Raw genomic sequence first — 20,154 nt, 5'->3', positions numbered from 1 at the left:
TCTGCACAAAACAGCAGTAACACATTTATGAAAAACGTTTATCTGTTTAGAACCTCATTAAACAGCACTGAATAAGACCTAATCACTCATCATTTATTGTAACTATGTTTTGAGCAGATCCAGAACTAGGGAGGATACTGCAGCAAGACACGATAGAGCAAAAGAAGCCAGTCCTTCTAGATGGTCTCCTTCTCGTAGACGACCAAGCAGGTCTCCAGCACGAAGAAGATCACGATCCCCACTGAGGAGAAGCAGATCCCCTAGGAGAAGAAGCAGATCTCTCCATAGACGGTGAATATAATAGAATGACAAATCATATCTTTTGTCACTGCAGTGTAGATACTTTTGATCTTACATAAAATAACAAGTCTCATGATTACATACTGTTTTACAGTTTTGTCTGTACACTAAAGGCTTATAAAGGTGCTACTAGCACATATTGCTGAAGTACTGCATCAACAGCCCAACCTAAGTTTATTTGTAGTTACACAAAAAGCCAGATTGCTGTAGGTTGGCATGCCTCATATATAGTCATGTGAAAAAGTTAGTAAGCCCCATGTTAATTATTTTTTTATCGTATCAATATTTGATCTTTATTCACAATGCTATAATATACCAAATGTAATGCGCTATTTACATTTTGTAGTAGATTGCGTAATGTAAATAAGCATAGATGCAAAAAAAGTAAGTCTTAAATACCTAAAATTATAATCACTGTTACCAGATCAGGTACTAATGATTCAAGCATTGGTAGAGGGGAATCAAACCATTGTAGAACTTGTATTAAATTTCAACAACAAAATGCAAACTAAACTAAATGTCTGAAGTGTGTGGCATCACTGCGTCTAGGTTGAAGACGCAATTTGAGGCCTTTAGAAAGAAGCTTATCATTGTCTTAGTCTGGGAGGGGATTTAAAAAGATTGCCAAAGAATTGGTCAAGAAGGATCATCAAGAAGTAGAGAATATGAAATATCGGCAAACTTGTCCAGGCTGTCCCAGCAAATTGAGACCAAGAACAAAATGCAAGGCGCTGAAGAACCCCAGAATTTTACCATGGGACATACAGGTAGCTCTTGTCACTACTTTGGTCAAAGTGCATGAATGTGCCGTTACAAATAGGCTGCACAAATTAGCTCTACATGGGACTTGTTTCAGGAGGAAACCTTTGCTGTCCAGAAAAAACAGCAAGACAAGACTAAACACCATGAACACCTAGGCAAAGACCAGGACATCTGAGAACAGTGTGCTCTTAAGAAATGAGGCAGAGATAATCTTATTTGATCACAGTAACCAAAGGAAAACCAAAGACAGCTTTTCATCAGAAGAATCTGATACAAACTGTAAAAGTGTGATGGTGGGTGGAAAAGTTCTGTTTTGGGGCTGCTGTGCTGCATCAGGGCCTGAGAAGTTCACCATCATAGAATCCAAAATTAATTTTTCATTGTATCAAAGGATTCTGAAGGTAATATGATACCATTTGTCAGAAGCTCAATCAAAAGTGGACCATACAACATTCCAGTAAATCCAGCAAGGAATGGTTGAAGAAAAGAAATGAATGGTTTCGGAATGACAAAGCTCGGATCTAAATTTAATTGGGAGGGGGTGGGTGGGTGGAAATGGCCTGTGAATGCAAGAATCCCCCTTAAGTATCACATCACTGTAAGAATTCTGCATATAAACAGTTAAGATACAATTACTTTAGGTTTTTATTCAATAATGTCACCTATATGTTTTCTTCAATTATGTTACCTTTTATGTGAGTTGTGCTTTTTTTCACATGACTGTACTGAGATATAAGGAAAAAAAAAATTATTACTTATATCAGTAATGCAAATTAGCCTTCATATATTAGGAGAGAAAGCACCCCTTACTGACAGTTATAGCTTTATTGTTTCTGTATCAAGACCCTATGACTTAAAGGAGGACTAAACCTTAAAAATGCCATATTTTATACATTGTACTTACACATTGTACTTACTGCACCATTCTAAAGTTTCAGCGTCTCAAAAACAGCAATGATCAGACCAGGACTTAAGACTTGTCACAGAGGGTCACCACATGCTCAGTGTGCTCTAAACAGCTGTTGAGAAGCTAAGCTTAGGGGTCGTCACCAATTATCAAGCAAAAAATATGAGGTTTGCCTGTCTTATAAGTTGATGCTACAGGGCTAATTATTCAATTCTGATGCTAATTGCACAGGTTTCTGAGCTGCCATGTACTAATAATATAAATTATTTGCAAGTTGTCACATTTATATTCTTTGTTTACAGTATATTGTAAGTGGGTCCCTAAGCTCAGTAACTGAATCAGCAGAAAAGAAGATGGGGAGCTACTGGAGGCATGTTTGGAGGCACAGAACTTCCCTGCTAAGGGTCTGTGGATGCCTTGGGCTAGTACAGAAGCCCAAAGCACAATGTACAACATTTCCGTCCTACTTCTTTATTTTAGTAGTTTAGGCTTTAGTGCTCCTTTAAAAAATCTTAATTATTTGATTAAAATGGAGTCTATGGGAGACTGCCTTCCAGTAATTTGGAAGTGAGTGGTCATGTAGTAATTATCTGTATTACCAATCAGCTTTATATTGTGACATTTATATTCTGTATATACGTTAAATTGTGAGTCTATGGCAAAGGTAAGTAACTGACAGCAGCATAGCTGCTAAATCTAAATTATTTACTAATTGGCCTTATATTGTCACATTTATATTCTAAGTGGGTGCCTAAGCTCAGGTAAGTGACAGCAGCACAGAGCATGTACAGTGAATCAGCAGAAATGAAGATGGGGAGGCACAACAAAGGGTTGTGGTTGCTTAGCCTGCTAGAGATGCCCAAAAAATAATGCATAATATTTCTAGCCTACTTCTTTAGTTAGGCTTTAGTTCCCTTTTAATCTGTATTTAAAGTAGGGATCCTTTTGTTCAATATATACTTATGTTTTCAACAGAGAAAGAGGTAGAAGAAGTAGATCTCGTCTAAGGAGGAGGTCACATTCCCGTGGGGGACGTAATCGTAGAAGAAGAAGCAGAAGCAAAGATAAAGAGGACAAGTTTAAAGGAAGCCTTTCTGAGGGGATGAAAATTGAGCAAGAATCATCTGATGATAAGTATGTAATTTGTTTATGTAATTTGAGTTTTTGTAATTTGTGATCTGGATTAATCAGAACTCTGCATTTTAGACATAATGTTTTAAAAATCAGACTGTACTGATGTTGTCCCTTGAGCATTGTAAACATCCAGACGTTTCCACTTTATATTTTTATTAATATATTGTAATTTTTCAAATGCAGTTTACATGCATTAAAGTTGATAAAATAGAGGCTAAGGCTCAGATAAGAAATCCAATATATTTTTCAATCATTAATTTTTGCACTCTCCAGTTCTTCTTCTGCTCCTCCCTAATGAAAAAAGAGAGAATTCAATTTAGTGTGTTCTGAAATCTGGAATCTGGAATCTCTTGAATATATTATGTGTTTAAAAGATTACAAAAACAGACTAACAAGTATAAAAAATGTAGGGATTTTAATTGGCTTTTTACATTTCAAAAATTCTTGGGAACTGTATTGTATATTAAAGGGAGGCTATGCCCTTATGTTATATGATATATAACATATAGGGCCAGATTCATCAAAGTCAGAATTTTGGATCATTAAAAGTATGAGTGCAAAAAATTCGGATTAAATACGAAAATTTCTGATGTGCGTTACAAAATTTTTGTATCTGAATGATCGTTAACGGCGCAAAAACTTTTTGACTTTGATCCTTCAGTGCATGATTTTGGAAGCTTTGCATAGGACTCAATGGCACTCTGCAGCTCCAACCTGGCCAAAGGAAAGTCACAATACCGAAGCTTGAATGAATAACAAAACTTTCATAGTTCTCACGCGACAAATACAATTTTGTCTCACGAAAAAGTAGCGGAAATTAACAAAAAAATTGTAGAAAATACACACAGTTATATAAATTAGAAAAAAATTTAAATGTGCCCCATAATGTCATATATAATATTTGCCTGTTTTTCTTATTAGTTTTAGTTTATGAAGACTTTTATTTGTGTGGATTTTGTAAATTTTTTTTTTTTACTTAAGTCAATTTTAGAGGTCTACTATATGTCCAGGGCCCACCTTAATTTAGAATTTTTTCAGACATATGAAAAACTAAATCAGTCATTCATCTATAATTCCAAGAATGTCTAGAACAAGAAACACCCTTTGAGTTGCTCTTACAGTAGTGTCTAGGAGAGCAAAAGGCATTCTCTATAGATTTTTTCTGACTGATTATTGTTAAGGTATTCTTTACATAGAACAGTGCTGTCCAACTTCTACGGTGCCGAGGGCCGGAATTTCTCTAGCATACATGGTGGAGGGCCGCTAATGGAAGCCAGTTTTGACCACTCCCCTTTTTGAAACCACACCCACTTCAAACCACACCTATTTTATCACAATGGTGGTAGCACAGCAAAATCCCAAATGCTTGGTCCTTACTGTGGGGATATCAACCATCATTCATATGTGAAAGAATTATGTCATATTAAGATATACCCTTAAATTCCATATGCCTCCTGCTCCCCTGTGGATAGCAGAGCAACCCCCAGTACATAATTACACACCTTAGGGACCATTTAATGGCTATTTCCAACTGCTAACAAACTCCCACAACAAACCCCTGCCAGGTTCACCTCCCACAAGCAGCATAGGGCAAGCAGAGTATGGCACACACAGGCAGCACTCTGCCTGTCCTATGCTGTCTGTGTGTGTCATACTCTGCCTGCCCTTCCCTGCCTGTGTGTGCCATACTCTGCCTTCCCTATGCTGCCTCTGTGTGCCCTACCCTGCCTTTGTGCGCCATACTCTGCATGCCCTACCCTGACTGTTTGGGCCATACTCTGCCTGCCCTACCCTTCCTGTGTGTGCCATACCCTCCCTGACGTATGCTGCCTGTGTGTGCCATACTCTACCTGCCCTATGCTGGCTGTATGTGCCATACTCTGCCTACAGTACCTATGTCTGAGGTGTGAACAAGTGAACAATGGGAGTGATTACAGTCTGAGCCTGAGGTGTGAACACTGCAGGGGGTGAACAATGCAGGTATTAAAAGGTGTGAAAAACACAGGGGATTACATTTTTAAACAATACAGAGGGATTACAGCCTGAATCTGAGGTGAGAACCATGCAGGGGGCCAGTTAATCTCAGTACTGATACCATTTAATGCTTACTCAAAGGTAAGCCATCAAAGCAGCCAGACAGGTGGGGGGCCACACAGAGGGGGGTCGCGGGCCGCATGCGGCCCGCGGGCCGCCAGTTGGACAGCACTGACATAGAACATCAACAAAAGTTGTGTCTGTTGATTGCCATAACATTAGTATTAGGTTAGTGCAGCGCTTCTGTTATTGGATATAGGTGTAATTGGTGGTTATCTGTAAATATTGATTCATTTGGAGTGGTCTGTGTGGTAGAAGTAAAGTAAAGAGTGCACATCACCTTTTACACTTCAAAATTGTGACATTCTTTTCTTTTTGGTTGAACATAAAACAGCAGCCCCAGTTTCATTGTTCTTTCTAGCTGGCAAATCAGTTAAAGCTTCTAAACCTCTATAAGGGTAAAAATTGTGCACACCTTCCACTCTAGGAGTAGTTAGTGCCTTAGTTCATAATCTTGTGTTAAAAAAATTAGCCATAGCTTTGATTTGTACATGTATTGGACCATGCTTAATTTTGAATGTCTTAAATCAAAGTAACAAGAAGTCATTTATGCTATTTGCTTTGTGTTTGCTAATCTGGATCTTTGTCCTTGTTCTGATGAGATGTTTGTTTTCTTAAGCCTTGAAGATTTTGATGTGGAAGAAGAAGATGAGGAAGCTCTAATAGAGCAGAGGCGGCAACAGAGACTAGCAATTGTACAAGTATGTTTATGTTGTTATAATAACATTTTATTCTGAGTGTGAAGCATTTAGGGCCGTGGCAGATGGGGAGATTAGTCACCCGCGACAAATCTCCCTTGTCGCGGGCGACTAATCTCCCTGTCTGCTACGGCCCTTAGGTCCCAGATGACTGGGTTTTTAAGTTAACTTAGTATGCAGCTGCATTTTCATTTTGTAGATTGTCTCTAAAGTCTTAAGCTGGCCATACACGTGGCGATCTGACGATGTTTCGTGCGACCATCGGTCGCACGAAACATCGTCAGATGTGCCACACACCATTCAGGGCTGAATCGGCAGGTAAGGAGGTAGAAACAATAGGATTTCTACCTCCTTCTGCCGATTCAGCTCTGAAGGGAGATTTTGATCAGGCGCCTTCTATGGCGCCCGATCAAAATTTTCCAACTGGTCCGATCGGCGAGTCGGCCGATATCAGCACCTTCCTGCGATATCGGTCGACTCGCCAACATACCATACATGCACCGAATATCGTACGAAACGAGGTTTCGTACGATATTATCGGTGCGTGTATGGCCACCTTTAATGATGTCAAAAACATCTATCTTACATTTATCTTAGATCTTCATAACTTTCTTACATCATGCTGTTCAATATAATTCTCTTAGACCAGAGATCCCCAACCTTTTTTTTTTTTACCCCAGAGCCACATTTAAATGTAAAAAGAGTTGGAGAGCACAAGCATGGAAAATGTTCCTGGGGTTACAAATAGGGCCTGTGAATGGCGATTAGGCAGCCCCCCTGTGGACTGGAAGCCTACATGAGGCTATGTTTGGCACTATACCTGGTTTTTATGCAACCAAAACTTGCCCAAAAGCCAGGAATTCAAAAATAAGAAACTGCTTTAAGGCCACTCGGAGCAACATGTTGCTCACAAGCCACTGGTTGGGGATCACTGTCTTAGACCATGAAGTATGAGAAAACAGAATGTATGTGTTTCTAGTATTTCTTCTGCTGATTCTGGATAGTATGTACATACAAACAACTATAATATATAATGTTGCTGCTTCTGCATGTAGGGCAGTTTTTAAATATGTATACTTTCAGGTAGAGTACAAATCTGCTCCAGAATAAGTTTTTAGGTTTCATCCATTAATAAAATAGCAGTTATGTTATGCTAATAACAAAGGATTTGTTTTCCTTACTTTGTTTTGCCTACTAACACTTTTATCTCTTCATCTTGTATCAGAAATATAGATACATAAATGAAGACAGCAATATGTCTGTGCCATCAGAGCCTAGCAGTCCTCAAAGCAGTACACGAAGTCGTTCACCTTCTCCTGACGATATCCTTGAACGGGTTGCTGCAGATGTTAAAGAATATGAAAGAGAGAATATTGACACATTTGAGGCCTCTGTGAAAGCCAAACAGAATCTCATGACCGAACAGAATAATGGTAAGAACTTGCTGCTAAAGTTGGAAACTATATTGGCTACGTTTTCTGACTTCCTAATTCAAATTGTTAGATGACTTACTGAGTCCTATTATCTATATATTATATGTTTTGCTCGCTTAATTCATATTTGAAAGTAAGTTTCTTTTATATTGTTAAAACCCTATACTAGAATACAATTCTAATATACATTTCCTTTGTTTTCTTTGTTAAGGTGCGATGCAGAAGAAACTATTGGCACCAGATATGTTCACAGAATCTGATGACATGTTTGCAGCATATTTTGATGTATGTATAATGTAGTGGGTCCCATAGATAAATAGATATATATAATTGAATATTCTGTTTAATGTGTATTCGCCTTCTGAACTATTTAAGGTAATTTTTAAGGACTAATTCCGTAATTTGGGGGTTTTCTTGTGCGTAGTTAAAAATACATATTTTATTTTTACATTATTTAATAAAGGAAAATGTAACTATACTAGAAGTAATCCTTGTCAATTTCACATTTTCAGAGTGCTCGTTTGAGGGCTGCTGGAATTGGAAAAGATTTCAAGGAAAACCCTAATCTGAGGGATAACTGGACAGATTCTGAAGGCTATTACCGTGAGTTTTTTTTTTTCTTTGTGCTGAAAGATATTAACACCGCATTGCATTTGGTGTATTTTAGATTTGAGTTTAAACCATGGCCCCTAAGGTAAAACTATCCCCTTAAACTCTACCTTGTATTTTTAATACCTTTAGGGCAATGGTCCACTGGGTGATTAGTCGACCGTTGTTAAATCTTACGTACCGTGGGCGACTAATTTTCCTGAAATGCCTTCCTACTGCCAATAAAGTGAATCACTGGAGGGAAGGCAAACATGGCGCTTATTTTTTCTAATTTAACTAAAGTTTCCTGCATGAGACATTTCAGGGAGATTAGTTTCCCTTGGTAGCCCGAGATTTAACCCAGGCAACTAATCTCCCCATAGGCCATGGCCCTTATATGGTTTTTAAGAAATCTAATTTTTGTTTCCGTGCTTGCTGTCAATTACCTTTATTAAAAACCTTAAAGGAAAAGGAAAGGCCAAAATGTTAGGCACCCCCAAGTGACTTGAATCGCTTACCTTTTACCCCAGGCTGATGCCCCTGTTCAGAGAGAACAGCACCAGCCCGGGGTACCTGCAGCGCTTCCTCCTTCCTGTATCGCTCGCGCGCACATGCGCAGTAGAGTGAAAAGCCGAACTTTAACAGGGAAGTCGGCTTTTCACTCTACTGCGCATGCGCCTGTTGTGTTAGTCTTAGCGAAACGAAGGATGAAGCGCATCACTCCAGGTACCCCGGGCTGGTGCTGTTTTCTCCTAACAGGGGCACCAGCCCAGGGTACGAGGTAAGCGATTAAAGTCACTTGGGGGCGCTTAACATTTTAGCACCCCCAAGTGACTTAGCCTTTCCTTCTCCTTTAAACAATTGCCTTAATTGGAGGGAAAAAGTATGTCAGGTTCTAGTTTATTGCATAACAGCAAACTGAATAATTATTTTCAGAAAAAAAAAAAACTAGAATTTCTATGTTACTTTCAAGCAGTGTTTTGCTTTAACTATATACACACTTATCTGCTTTATTCCAGGTGTAAACATAGGAGAAATACTGGAAAAACGTTATAATGTATATGGATACACTGGTCAGGGTGTCTTCAGTAATGTTGTACGTGCTCGGGATATGGCAAGAGCTAATCAAGAGGTTGCTGTCAAAATCATCAGAAACAATGAACTTATGTAAGTTTTTCAAATATTCTATATAAGCTTGCTGAGTTTGTGGTTAAGAGCCTAGCATGCATCTAGACTTGATGAAAAAGAATCAGGAATACAAAGGTGTCAGTATAGTGACGATATTAGTTGTTGCTCAGGCAAGGATAAGAGTACCAGATAAGTCAGCAACATCTTCATTAAAGCTTATTCCCCCCCAGTTCCTTCACGGTATATGATGTACTTCTACTGCCTCCAGTTAAATTGGTTTAGCATGGCTTTTATAATTTGATTTAGGGAAATGATTTTCTCTGTCCAAAAATTATAACATTTTAAATGACTGAAAATTTTTCATGACCGTATGTTCAAAATGTAAAATTACATCTTGCATTATGAGTAAAGCTCCCTTTTAACAGCTGGTATCTAAGCCTTAGAAAAAAAATATCTTGCCTTTCATTTCTTTTTAAAAAGCATCTGTATTGGTCTTAGAGATTCTAGGGATGCACTGAACCCACTTCTTTGGGTTCGGCCGAGCCCTCCCTGCCAGATTCTGCCGAATCCCGAACCAAATCCTAATTAGCATATGCTAAATCGTGAAGGGTTAAAAATTGGCGTGTGCGGCGAATTTTTTCCCCCCCTTCCGAATGCTAATTAGCATATGCTGATTTGGATTCGGTTCGGCCAGGACCGTGGTTTCAGCCGAAACCGAATCCTTCAAATAAAGGCTGCATTCAGTGCATCCCTAAGAGATTCCTCAGTAACCATCGCTTCCACATTGAGCTTCAAATATACAGTCAAATGCTTTTGATTTGAAACATTGTTCTTCTAAACATCTCTAATGTCATTAGATCAGTGGATGCTAAATTTGCTATTTTTAATCAGGCAAAAAACTGGTTTGAAAGAACTTGAGTTCCTTAAGAAGTTGAATGATGCTGACCCAGATGACAAGTTCCATTGTTTACGACTATTCAGACACTTTTATCACAAGCAGCATTTGTGTCTAGTGTTTGAACCACTCAGGTAAGGTATCCTTTATTTTTTTATTTTATGAATAAATCTCCCAGGGAATTATCCACTGATTTATAATATCACTTATTTTTTTCCAGTATGAATTTGAGGGAAGTTCTGAAAAAATATGGAAAAGATGTTGGGCTGCATATTAAAGCTGTGAGATCCTACAGCCAGCAGCTGTTTCTAGCATTAAAACTTCTAAAAAGATGCAATATCCTCCATGCTGATATTAAGCCTGATAATATATTGGTAAGAAGTTTAGATAATATATTTGCGTTTTGAAAGCGTTTAACCTTAGTACATTAAAAAGGTTGTCTGTTCATATGATATGTTGTCTCATATTGTTTGGTTTATCATCCACCTTAGGTAAATGAATCCAAAACTATACTGAAACTTTGTGATTTTGGATCAGCATCTCATGTTGCAGATAATGATATAACACCGTACCTTGTCAGCAGATTTTACAGAGCGCCTGAAATCAGTACGTATTTTATACTAAGCAGTCCTACACTTGACTTTATGATCACCACTGCGTAGCAAAATCCAGTGCTTTTTCCTCAACCATATCTAGCTTTTATTTCTGGGGGTTACTGGTTGGGAATTACTTTCTTGGTGATACAAGAATCTAATGTAAAGTGAAAACTGTTGTGATTTGTATTTTTTTTTTTTTTTTTTTTAACTGAATGTACTGGTGTCTTGGGTATAACCTTTGTTCGAGAAACTATGGGTTGTTGTTCAAGACTTCCTTGTAAATGGGCATTAAACTGGCTATCTAACTTAGCAAGTTACCCGGGGCGGCAAAAAGCAGATATTTAAAGCAATGAGGGCCCCCACTCTGATGCGAAAAAGCTAAGTTCGACGGAAGCAGCATCAACTTGGCTCTGTAACTTAGACATGTACCTTTTATACACAACCTACAGTGCATTGTAGGTTGTGGTTTTTCTCTATATTTCTTGTTTGCTTTTTGGCCAGCCTCTTGTTTTCCCACAAATGTTGGGGCATTTTGCAAATTGAAAATTAGTTGACCATGTGTGGTGGCCCTTCTATCCCGACTGGTTCATTGGCAGCTGAAGTGAAGAGGAGCTCTGCAGCTCTCTCTCTCTTTCTCACCTCTGCTGGAAAGGCAGCTGTTCTGTATATGGCACCCTGTACACCATTTGTCCATGCATTGGGTCATGTTGTGTATGACTGCCCTTAGACTCCAGCATTCTGCCTAATCTTTTGCAGAGGAATCTTTTGGGCTTAATACAAAAAATTATAAATTTGTTGTATCCCTTGTACATTTTGTGCAAAAATGCATTCATTTTTGCGTTTTATTGCCCTTATATTTTTAATTTCACTGCCCAAGAATATAGAGAATAGTTTCCAAGGGGCAAGAAAAAAAAAATTGTAAATTATGTCTGCTTATACTTTAATGTTACATTTAATTGCCTACATAGAAAAGAGAAACCTAATTATGTCACCATTCTCTTTCAGTAATTGGAAAAATGTATGACTATGGGATAGATATGTGGTCAGTGGGTTGCACCTTATATGAACTCTATAATGGAAAGATTTTGTTTCCTGGCAAAACTAACAATCACATGCTGAAATTAGCTATGGATCTGAAAGGAAAAATGCCAAACAAGGTACGTTACTAGTTTTAAATATATGTAGTTTACGTTTTTGTGTGTAAAATGTCCAACCATAATGTCAGAAATCATGTTAAGCCGTAGCAGCTGAACACTGTTCCAGTTATGCCTTTCTTTAACATGACGGTAACAGTATTTTCCACTTCTTCCTTAGCCTCATGACACATGGGATGCTTGGGTGTTTTTTTTTTGCTTGGAAAAAGCACTGAGCACGGTTGTGCATATGTAATTTATTTCAATAGAATTGTCCTATACTATTGGTGACAGATGGAGTGTTTTCTGAATTTTACCTGTTATTTCTATAGAAAGGCACAGTATAATCATGTATAGACATGCTGCCTGGCCACTATCAGGGTTCTTTCCAAATCCATTTAGTCTGGCAAATGGGGATACTTGTAACTAGTAGAATACAGCACTATCCTCTCACTTATGTGCAGGGGACACTTGGCTACTTTGCTTGACACAACATTGTTTCTTCTTTACAGATGATTCGGAAAGGTGTTTTTAAGGACCAGCACTTTGATGCAAATCTAAACTTCATGTATATTGAAGTCGATAAAGTAACAGAAAGGGTATGCCTTTTTCTTTTCCGGGGTTTTTATACTTTCAACATTCTCATAAGATTATTTCTTGATCATAAGAATAATACATTTAACCAAAACATGAATAGTTCGTCAACTAATTAAATATAGCATCAGTGTAAATAACTACACAGGGCTTTTAATATAATATTGCCTGGTCTGTAAAAGTGTATGGCTAGAAAATACTTTTATGGAAATACCTGTATGGATTTTAAATTGTTACTACTGAATAGTGCTTAGTTCAGAGATGTGTCTATACCAGTCTTCAAGCCAATTCAGTTTGAGCTCTACTTTTAGGCTAGCATTTTCTAGGGCCCCGAAACTGCATTACAAACATAAAAAGTAATTTCTGTATCAGTCATTCCTCCTAAGAATGTATAGAACATCATTGGCCTTAAAGGTAGGCCTCTAGGAGTATCTACAAGGTACAACAACAAAAGGCTAAACCTACCATCCCTTGCCAAGGCTTTGAGCCAATTTTTTTTTGCGCCAGCCCCCACAGTTTGGGACCATTTGTCTATACTGACCTAGTCAGTACAGAAAGGTACCATAAAACTATGAGCAAATATAGCTGTTTGTTTCCAATTAATGCTTATGATTTTCCATGCTGGCTGTTTTTAGGCATTTGTGCTACAATTAAATGACGGGATTAAACTCTGATGGGTGCCAGTTTGTAAGGTATTCCCAAGTCACTATCTACTAACTAAAAGAGCTACTGGCCCAGTTAGTGTTTTTTTTTTTTTTTTTTTTTTATAGAGCAGTAAAGCAATATTGACTGCTCTTAGGGCTCTGGCACACGGGGAGATTAGTCGCCCGCGACAAATCTCCCTTGTCACGGGCGACTAATCTCCCCGAGTTGCCATGACCCGCCATCCCACCGGCGAACATGTAAGTCGCCAGCGGGATGGCACACGCGGCGGCACGATTTCGCGCAAATCGGCGAAAAAGACTCGCGAGTCTTTTTCGTTGATTTCCCGAAATCGCCCCGCCGCGTCTGCCATCCCACCGGCAACTTACATTGTCGCCGATGGGATGGCAGGGGAAGGCAACTCGGGGAGATTAGTCGCCCGCGAACAGGGAGTTTTGCCGCGGGCGACTAATCTCCCCGTGTGCCAGAGCCCTTAATGATGGCGCCAAATTTAACAACACTTTCTATAAGGTGAGACTGAGAAGGGTTTTAGTAACTGGGGTTTAGGAGTGTCTTACAGACTGCAAGGCTTAGTGGTGTTCTTTGTCTTTTTAACAGTTTAAGTACTCTCTTTTTTTAATGCTATGCATGTTTTTGTTTTTATTCCGTAGGAGAAAGTTACTGTTATGAGCACTATTAACCCAACAAAGGACCTATTAGCAGATTTAATTGGTTGTCAGAGACTTCCAGAAGATCAACGTAAAAAAGTACATCAATTGAAGGACTTGCTGGATCAGATTCTAATGCTAGATCCAGCTAAAAGGATAAGCATCAATCAAGCTCTTCAACACCCATTCATCCAGGAAAAAATCTAACTGTTCCAATGGTTTAACTAGCTCCTGCCAGGACTGAAGACCTTTTCCAGCAACTTGTTAATGTATATAAATCTATAAATATTTCTCCTGCAAAGCTGAAAAAGCATGACTTGTTTAAATAACAAGAAAGGTTTTGGGTTCTTTTTTTCAAAGAGTTGTTTGAGTAAATGATTTATCTGCACAATGTTTCCACTATCAAACTGACTGGAAAAAAAAGTTATTTCTGCAGTGCTATTGCAGTCTGCTGTCAGTTACCCAATGTTGGGATTTAAGTCTTGGATGTTAATATTTTATTTTTAGCAGTCATGGCTCATATCTTTTATTTTTATTACATTCGTCTGTTTGGTCTTGAGAAAACATGACCAGCATAAATGCTGTTTATATTCACATTTCCCTAGGTTGTGTGCTCAGGCCTCTGCACCATGCCCTTGGTCTAGTCAGTGCCGAAGGGGGGCCTGTTCCTTCATGAGCCTGCCTCCAGGGATGGTCTCCTCTTTTAAAGCAGGTTGTGTACAACTTTCAGTACACTGAAGGTAAGCTAAAACCATCAACATCACTGGTATTTTTAAACGTCTGTGTTTGTGTATTATATAAATAGATACTACTTTTGTCAGTTGACAAATGAGAATTTGATTTATAGAGGCAGAGTTAAGCCCCTGCATGTTTCACAAGTGACCTGTTGTTGGGATTTCTTTATGTTGCATTTGATTTGGACTGTATAGTAGCAGCAGTTGCAACAACCACTTTCTCTCCATTCCTCTACCATGGAGTTTTGCGCACTTGATGGATAAAGCGCCTTCAGTGTACTGTCTCACTTAATTTTTTTTTTTTTTTAATCTGTTTTCTTGATATTAAGCATTTGATTCATGTATTATAATGACCCACAAATGTTACATTCAAATTCAAATATGGGGACAAGGTTCGTCATGTTTAAATGTTTAAAATAACATTTTAACAAACAAAAATGTATGTGTTGAAAATGTGCATTTGTGTTCTTTCAGTCTGTGCCAAAGGGGGCTCCCTTTTTCTGTACATGGTGATTCTCTCTGGCACTGGCTGAAGCTTCTGGTTAAAATGTTGACTTTTTTCTGTTTTCATTACTTGTGATCATGTTGTCTTTCAATACAGGCATAAACTCTTCACTCTTGAACAAAAGCAGCTGCTTTTTAAAAGCGGTAATTGCTTCTTTACCTTTTTATTTCTTTTGTAAATGAAGCTTTTCTTTGAAAAAAAAAAAAAAACCAGTCTGAATTGTTCTTTTGCATAAACTGACTTTCACTTATTGTAAAGTGAAGATTGTTCTGCTGCATGATCAGTGACCCATGCAGGTATCTGTATGTTTTCAGTATGCATCATTAGATAATAAAGTCTTTTGTGAACAAGTTATCTGTAGCCATTTTTAAGAGCTTTCATTTGATTTGTTTCCTTACCCAACTGGTAATTGTGGACATCCAATTAGGAATGCATTTTTCCTAGAGAACAATTTCCCCCAGAAGATCATTTGCATAATATTAGCCCTTGCATAGCTAGGCCAGGACTCCTGGCTCCCTTTTATGGTTTTGTATATGTTCCCCTTTTTATCCTCTTAGCCTTGTACATATGTACAGTTTCCCCATACCACATTTTTCTTTTTCGCTAATGGATAATACAATACCCCTGATCATATTCAGAGTAATGTAAAACTTTCTGATGACTTGGTGTTGACTAATACTTGTGCTGTTTTCTCACTTTTCCTCTTGATGGTGCTGAAAGGAAATAAAGGAAAGCAAGACACAGGCCTCCCAGCGTCTGATTTGCTGAGACACCAGCATCACCTTCCTCACAAGGTCATTTCTGACAGCATGTGTAGATAAGCATATAGCAAAAATAGTCAGACAAAATGGATTTACCCACAGTTTTATTTTTTAAAAGATAAATCTGTTTTATAAGTTTTAAAATACAAGGCACATGTTCTGGCCAAAAATCTATACAAATGTATGGATAGATATAACGTAGGTCTCCTTTGGCACCAAGTTTCGGTGTCATTTGAGTTTGTTCTCTGGAAATTAAAAAGGGGATAATCCATTTTGTAAAAGGTGGATTTTTTTTGTTGAGTGTCCATTTTATGTATATATTTCTAACATCCAGAAGGTAAAATTTTGTTACACTGAATCACAATTTATAGAGCATTGGGCATTGCAGGATTTCTAAAATTTGGATGCTTGGATGGAACCACCTCTCAGCATCTTCTCAAGAAAAGATATAAATCTTTTGCAAAATATTAGATTGTCTGCAAAGTTTAGTTTTTTCTTTTTAAGGATAAAGTTGCTGGTTTACCCGTTTCTTTGTGTTTTAGATGCAGTTTGGCGGAAGACGATTGCTGGAAGACCAAAACCAAGGTTTCTTTTGTAAGAGTGAAACAAAACGTTTGATTTCTTAAAAAATGTTAATTAAACAGATCCTTGTATAGAGATGTGTGTTGTTTATAGGGATACTAACATAGTAGGAAAAATCATTTGGATGTCTTCTCAGGACATCATTCCTAGGGATGAGTTATTTTTCCAGATATGCATGATTTTGGATATACAGCCTGTATTCACTGTGAATGCTTAGGAAGTCAATTTACTGCCCACTTTCATAGAGGAATGCAGGCAGCTACCCAGCTTTTTGACCATCATGAATACGTTGGGTTTTTCAAAAATAAAGTGTTATCCCTAGAAAACCAGTTCCTGTGGATGACTTATAAATGACTTTCCAGACTGCGTTACACATGAAAGGGTACTGATATAATATAGATTTTTAGAAGCTGGAAGAATAGCTGTTGTGAAACTATTTTGTATTATGTTTAGTTATTTAGCATGGAGTAAAATTAAAATTTACAGAGATTTTTTTTCTGAATGTTATCATACCTGGCAATTATACAGGTTTCAGATTCAATGAAATTTAAGTTAGTGGAGTAAAAAGTAGATGTACACTCTTAATATTAGTATATAATATTATATATAATATTAGTAATATAATTAGTGTGTGACATTGGCATTGGAGTTTAAATGAGAGACCTGAGAAGAAGCCGGAGAGGCCTTTGAAATGGCAAGTTGCAAATTTGCTTGCATTATTTACGCTGCTGATATCATGAGTATGTCAGGTGATAAATCCCTGCAGCTCTTTTACTCAATTTGACAAGATTAATTGAACTGAGCAGGAAAACCTCAGGTGAGAGTTCCTGCTTCAGTAAATGAAAATGTTGCCATTCTGCTTGGCAAAGGCAGCTCAGTTTACACCTTCCTTATATTAGCAATATAAGGCTGATGTTTCATGCAGGTATTAATTTATAGATAAAAACTGATAAAATAATTTTGCATTCTTCTGTGATTAATCTGTGTTTTTACACCTAGGGTTCATTAATATCTCAAAACTATTTTTTTCACAATTTAATTCATCATTTTGCAAATGTTTAATTTGTTCACTGTAAAACTTGGGGCTCTACTAGAGTAATCTATACCATTTTTACAAAACACAGCCACAGATCTGTTTATCAGTAGGTTCAGCAGTTCTCATACTGTACATTAAGACACATAGAGCTACTTAGTAGCAGTTACTTGTCACGGCTACTAAATGCCAGAAAATACCCTGCCATAGACAATGCTGAGAATTGCCTCTGCTAAAACACACGTAGAGACAAATATCAGTAAATGATCAGCATTTTTTTAGCCGTGACAAGTAGCTGCTACCAGTAGCAGCTCCATGTGTCTTCAACCTAGGGGTGAAGACACATGGAGCTACTAGTAGTGGCTACAGAAATAGACAATGCTGATCATTCACCGATAATTGTCTCTTTGTGTATTTTAGCAGAGGCAATTCTCAGTATTGTCTATGGCAGGGTATTTTCTGGTGTTTAGTAATCATGACAAGTAGCTGCTACTAAGTAGCTCTGTGTGTCTTTACCCTAAAAGACCTTTTTTATTCGTCTCTAGATTTTTCATATTGTGATGCCAAAAAGTATCTGTCCCTTGCTGATTTTTTTTACTACTGTATATTTCTCAAACTGAATGGTTGCTAATCTTGAGCAGTGATCCGATGCAAATACTCGCTACACCTCTCATGCTTCTTTTACCACCCCCCTTGTACACTTGTCATGCAGATCTCCTAGATCAGGGGTGGCCAGACCATTTTCATCGGTGATGCGGAAGTGCCTTTTGAATGTGTATGTACGTTGAGTTGCATACGTATACATATATGCAGCTCTTACGCATCCCCGGCTTCATCATGGTCCACCAGAAATACACGGGGGATCGACTGGTGGACCGCGATCGACATATTGGCCACCCCTGTCCTAGATGGTCGGCACTTGTAAGTTGAGAAAGAACGACAATTCTAAAAAAATTTGCACAGACACCATATTTTATGCAGAAAGGGAGCTTACCCTTTTTATTGGGACTACCTGTGCATCAATGTTTCGGGGGCACATCCTTCGTGAGGATAACATCTAATACTCTCCATTCACTTTTGATGTGTTTGTCCATAAAACACTATCCCAAAAGCCTTGGTGGTTTGTTTTGGTGCAAATATGAGATGTGTAGCAGTGGTTTCTTTCTTGCAACCAGTTTATAATTCAGGAGTCATGTTTTAATGACCATTTGTGGCACCCTTGGAGCAATATTGGCAAGCTGGCCTATTGCAGTATGATTCACCTCTGTTCCTACTCTTAACGAGGGCTGCTTGCAGTAAGGGGCAGTTCATGGGTGATATGGGTATTGGATTGATTTGTTCTTTAAGTGCAGTAACTTAAAAGCTGATATTCATTTGTCTGATATTACACTTTGTTTAAAAATAAAAAAACATTCAGTATGATGAATATGTAATGATAGTGGATAATTAGTAAAGGGGGAGAACACCTTCACATCATCATGTGTTTACATTTTAATACATGACCAAACATTGTGTGTCTTTGTTGGTTGCCTATTCATGTTTACTAAATACAACACAATATATTGGTGTGTTTAACACATTTTGATTAGGATTCTAGAATTCTGCTGCTGTAAAAATACACTGTTTCTACAAGCTATTGTTATTTCATTATAAAGGGTTTAATGCTTCCATATACAGGTATAGGACCCATTATCCAGAATGCTCGGGACCAAGGGTATTCCGGATAAGGGGTCTTTCCATAATTTGGATCTCTATACCTTAAGTCTACTAAAAAATCAATAAAACATTAATTAAACCCAATAGGATTGTTTTGCATCCAATAAGGATTATTTATATCTTTGTTGGGATCAATTACAAGGTTCTGTTTTATTTCTACATAGAAAAAGGAAATCAGTTTTAAAATTCTGAATTATTTGATTAAAATGGAGTCTATGGGAGACAGGCATTCCGTAATTCGGAGCTTTCTGGATAACGGGTTTCCGGATAAGGGGTCCGATACCTGTATAAGATTTAAAAAAAAATAAATAAAAAAAATGTAACTTTTTTTTTTCTTGTGAATAAAGCAAATTATATGTCAGTAGCTCATGTTCCTGATCCCTGGAGGATGTGATTTCATTATTAAACCCTTCAGTGCTTTGCCACATTATGTTGTGTTCTCGCCAAATAAGGAAGCAAGTCTGTTTTACAGCCTGCTGAAAGTGTTTCTTGGGTTGTATATGGACGTGTAAACTAATTAATATATTAATATATTATTAATATACAAATAATATATGAATATCAGGATGAAGGCTAGGTCATTAAAATAATGTACATTTTATAAAGGTCATGTAAGTCCTCAGTGACCACTATATATACAACAGGGGGTACATTATTACACTCAGCACTGATTTTAAGGAAATAATTTACAGTATAATCTTGACTCTTGTTTTACTATAGGAATATATTCTCTTCTGTGCCCATTACCAGTACAGCATTTGTAAGGTGGCAGATTTTTCCTAGGTCTAGTAACCCACAGCAAGCATTAACTAATATATTAGTAAATATTTACTTATATAAAAGGCCTATATACCAGTTGTCATACTTCCATACACTGGATTATTGCATTTTTCTGTTTTGTATTTGTTATTGTAAACTTACATACATTTTTGTCCTTTTTGTACATAGGGTAAGTTATTATACCCTCTGGAATTCTTGGTGACTGGGAATGTTACAGCAAGAAGAGTGAATTCACCTTGTCTTTCCCTTGTTCATAACACAGAAAAGCAGATACCGAGACACACAACTAGGGGTATATATTTTCCATATGTCAATGTAAGGGCTCTCCGTACCTTGCGAAACAGCGAAATATTGGAGCAATTCTGTATTAAATGAATGCACTGATTTTTACTTGTCATTACTAAGTATTTGTGAGAATTGTGTGCACTCTCATTCTAAGACCTTAATGTCACTACAATATTTTTAAGATAA

At 37.6% G+C, this 20,154-nt stretch overlaps 1 protein-coding gene across 8 annotated transcripts in view; it reads left to right on the top strand.

Moving 5' to 3' along the window:
- Positions 1-20,080, top strand: part of prpf4b (pre-mRNA processing factor 4B) — a 30,729-nt gene extending 10,649 nt beyond the window's left edge. The window contains exons 3-18 of one of the 8 annotated variants that reach the window (XR_004223274.1): positions 118-291; positions 2,945-3,103; positions 5,817-5,898; positions 7,121-7,328; positions 7,540-7,613; positions 7,841-7,931; positions 8,936-9,083; positions 9,936-10,073; positions 10,160-10,313; positions 10,431-10,545; positions 11,541-11,692; positions 12,181-12,267; positions 13,576-14,312; positions 15,532-15,605; positions 16,115-16,166; positions 19,852-20,080. Coding sequence is in view for 1 of the 8 variants with exons in the window: in XM_002936428.4 (XP_002936474.1) it covers positions 118-291; positions 2,945-3,103; positions 5,817-5,898; positions 7,121-7,328; positions 7,540-7,613; positions 7,841-7,931; positions 8,936-9,083; positions 9,936-10,073; positions 10,160-10,313; positions 10,431-10,545; positions 11,541-11,692; positions 12,181-12,267; positions 13,576-13,779 (1,786 nt within the window). In the remaining 7 variants the exon portion in view is untranslated. Of the gene's footprint in view, positions 1-117; positions 292-2,944; positions 3,104-5,816; positions 5,899-7,120; positions 7,329-7,539; positions 7,614-7,840; positions 7,932-8,935; positions 9,084-9,935; positions 10,074-10,159; positions 10,314-10,430; positions 10,546-11,540; positions 11,693-12,180; positions 12,268-13,575; positions 15,166-15,531; positions 16,948-19,851 lie in introns of those variants that run through there. The other 7 variants (XR_004223271.1, XR_004223273.1, XR_004223269.1 and 4 more) reach the window with 7 other exon arrangements.
- Positions 20,081-20,154: the final 74 nt, after the last annotated feature.

Source organism: Xenopus tropicalis, chromosome 6 (genome assembly GCF_000004195.4).
Source record: "Xenopus tropicalis strain Nigerian chromosome 6, UCB_Xtro_10.0, whole genome shotgun sequence".
NCBI lineage: Eukaryota > Metazoa > Chordata > Amphibia > Anura > Pipidae > Xenopus > Xenopus tropicalis.
Note: the sequence above shows the minus strand (reverse complement) of the source record. Positions and strands in the feature narration are given on the sequence as shown.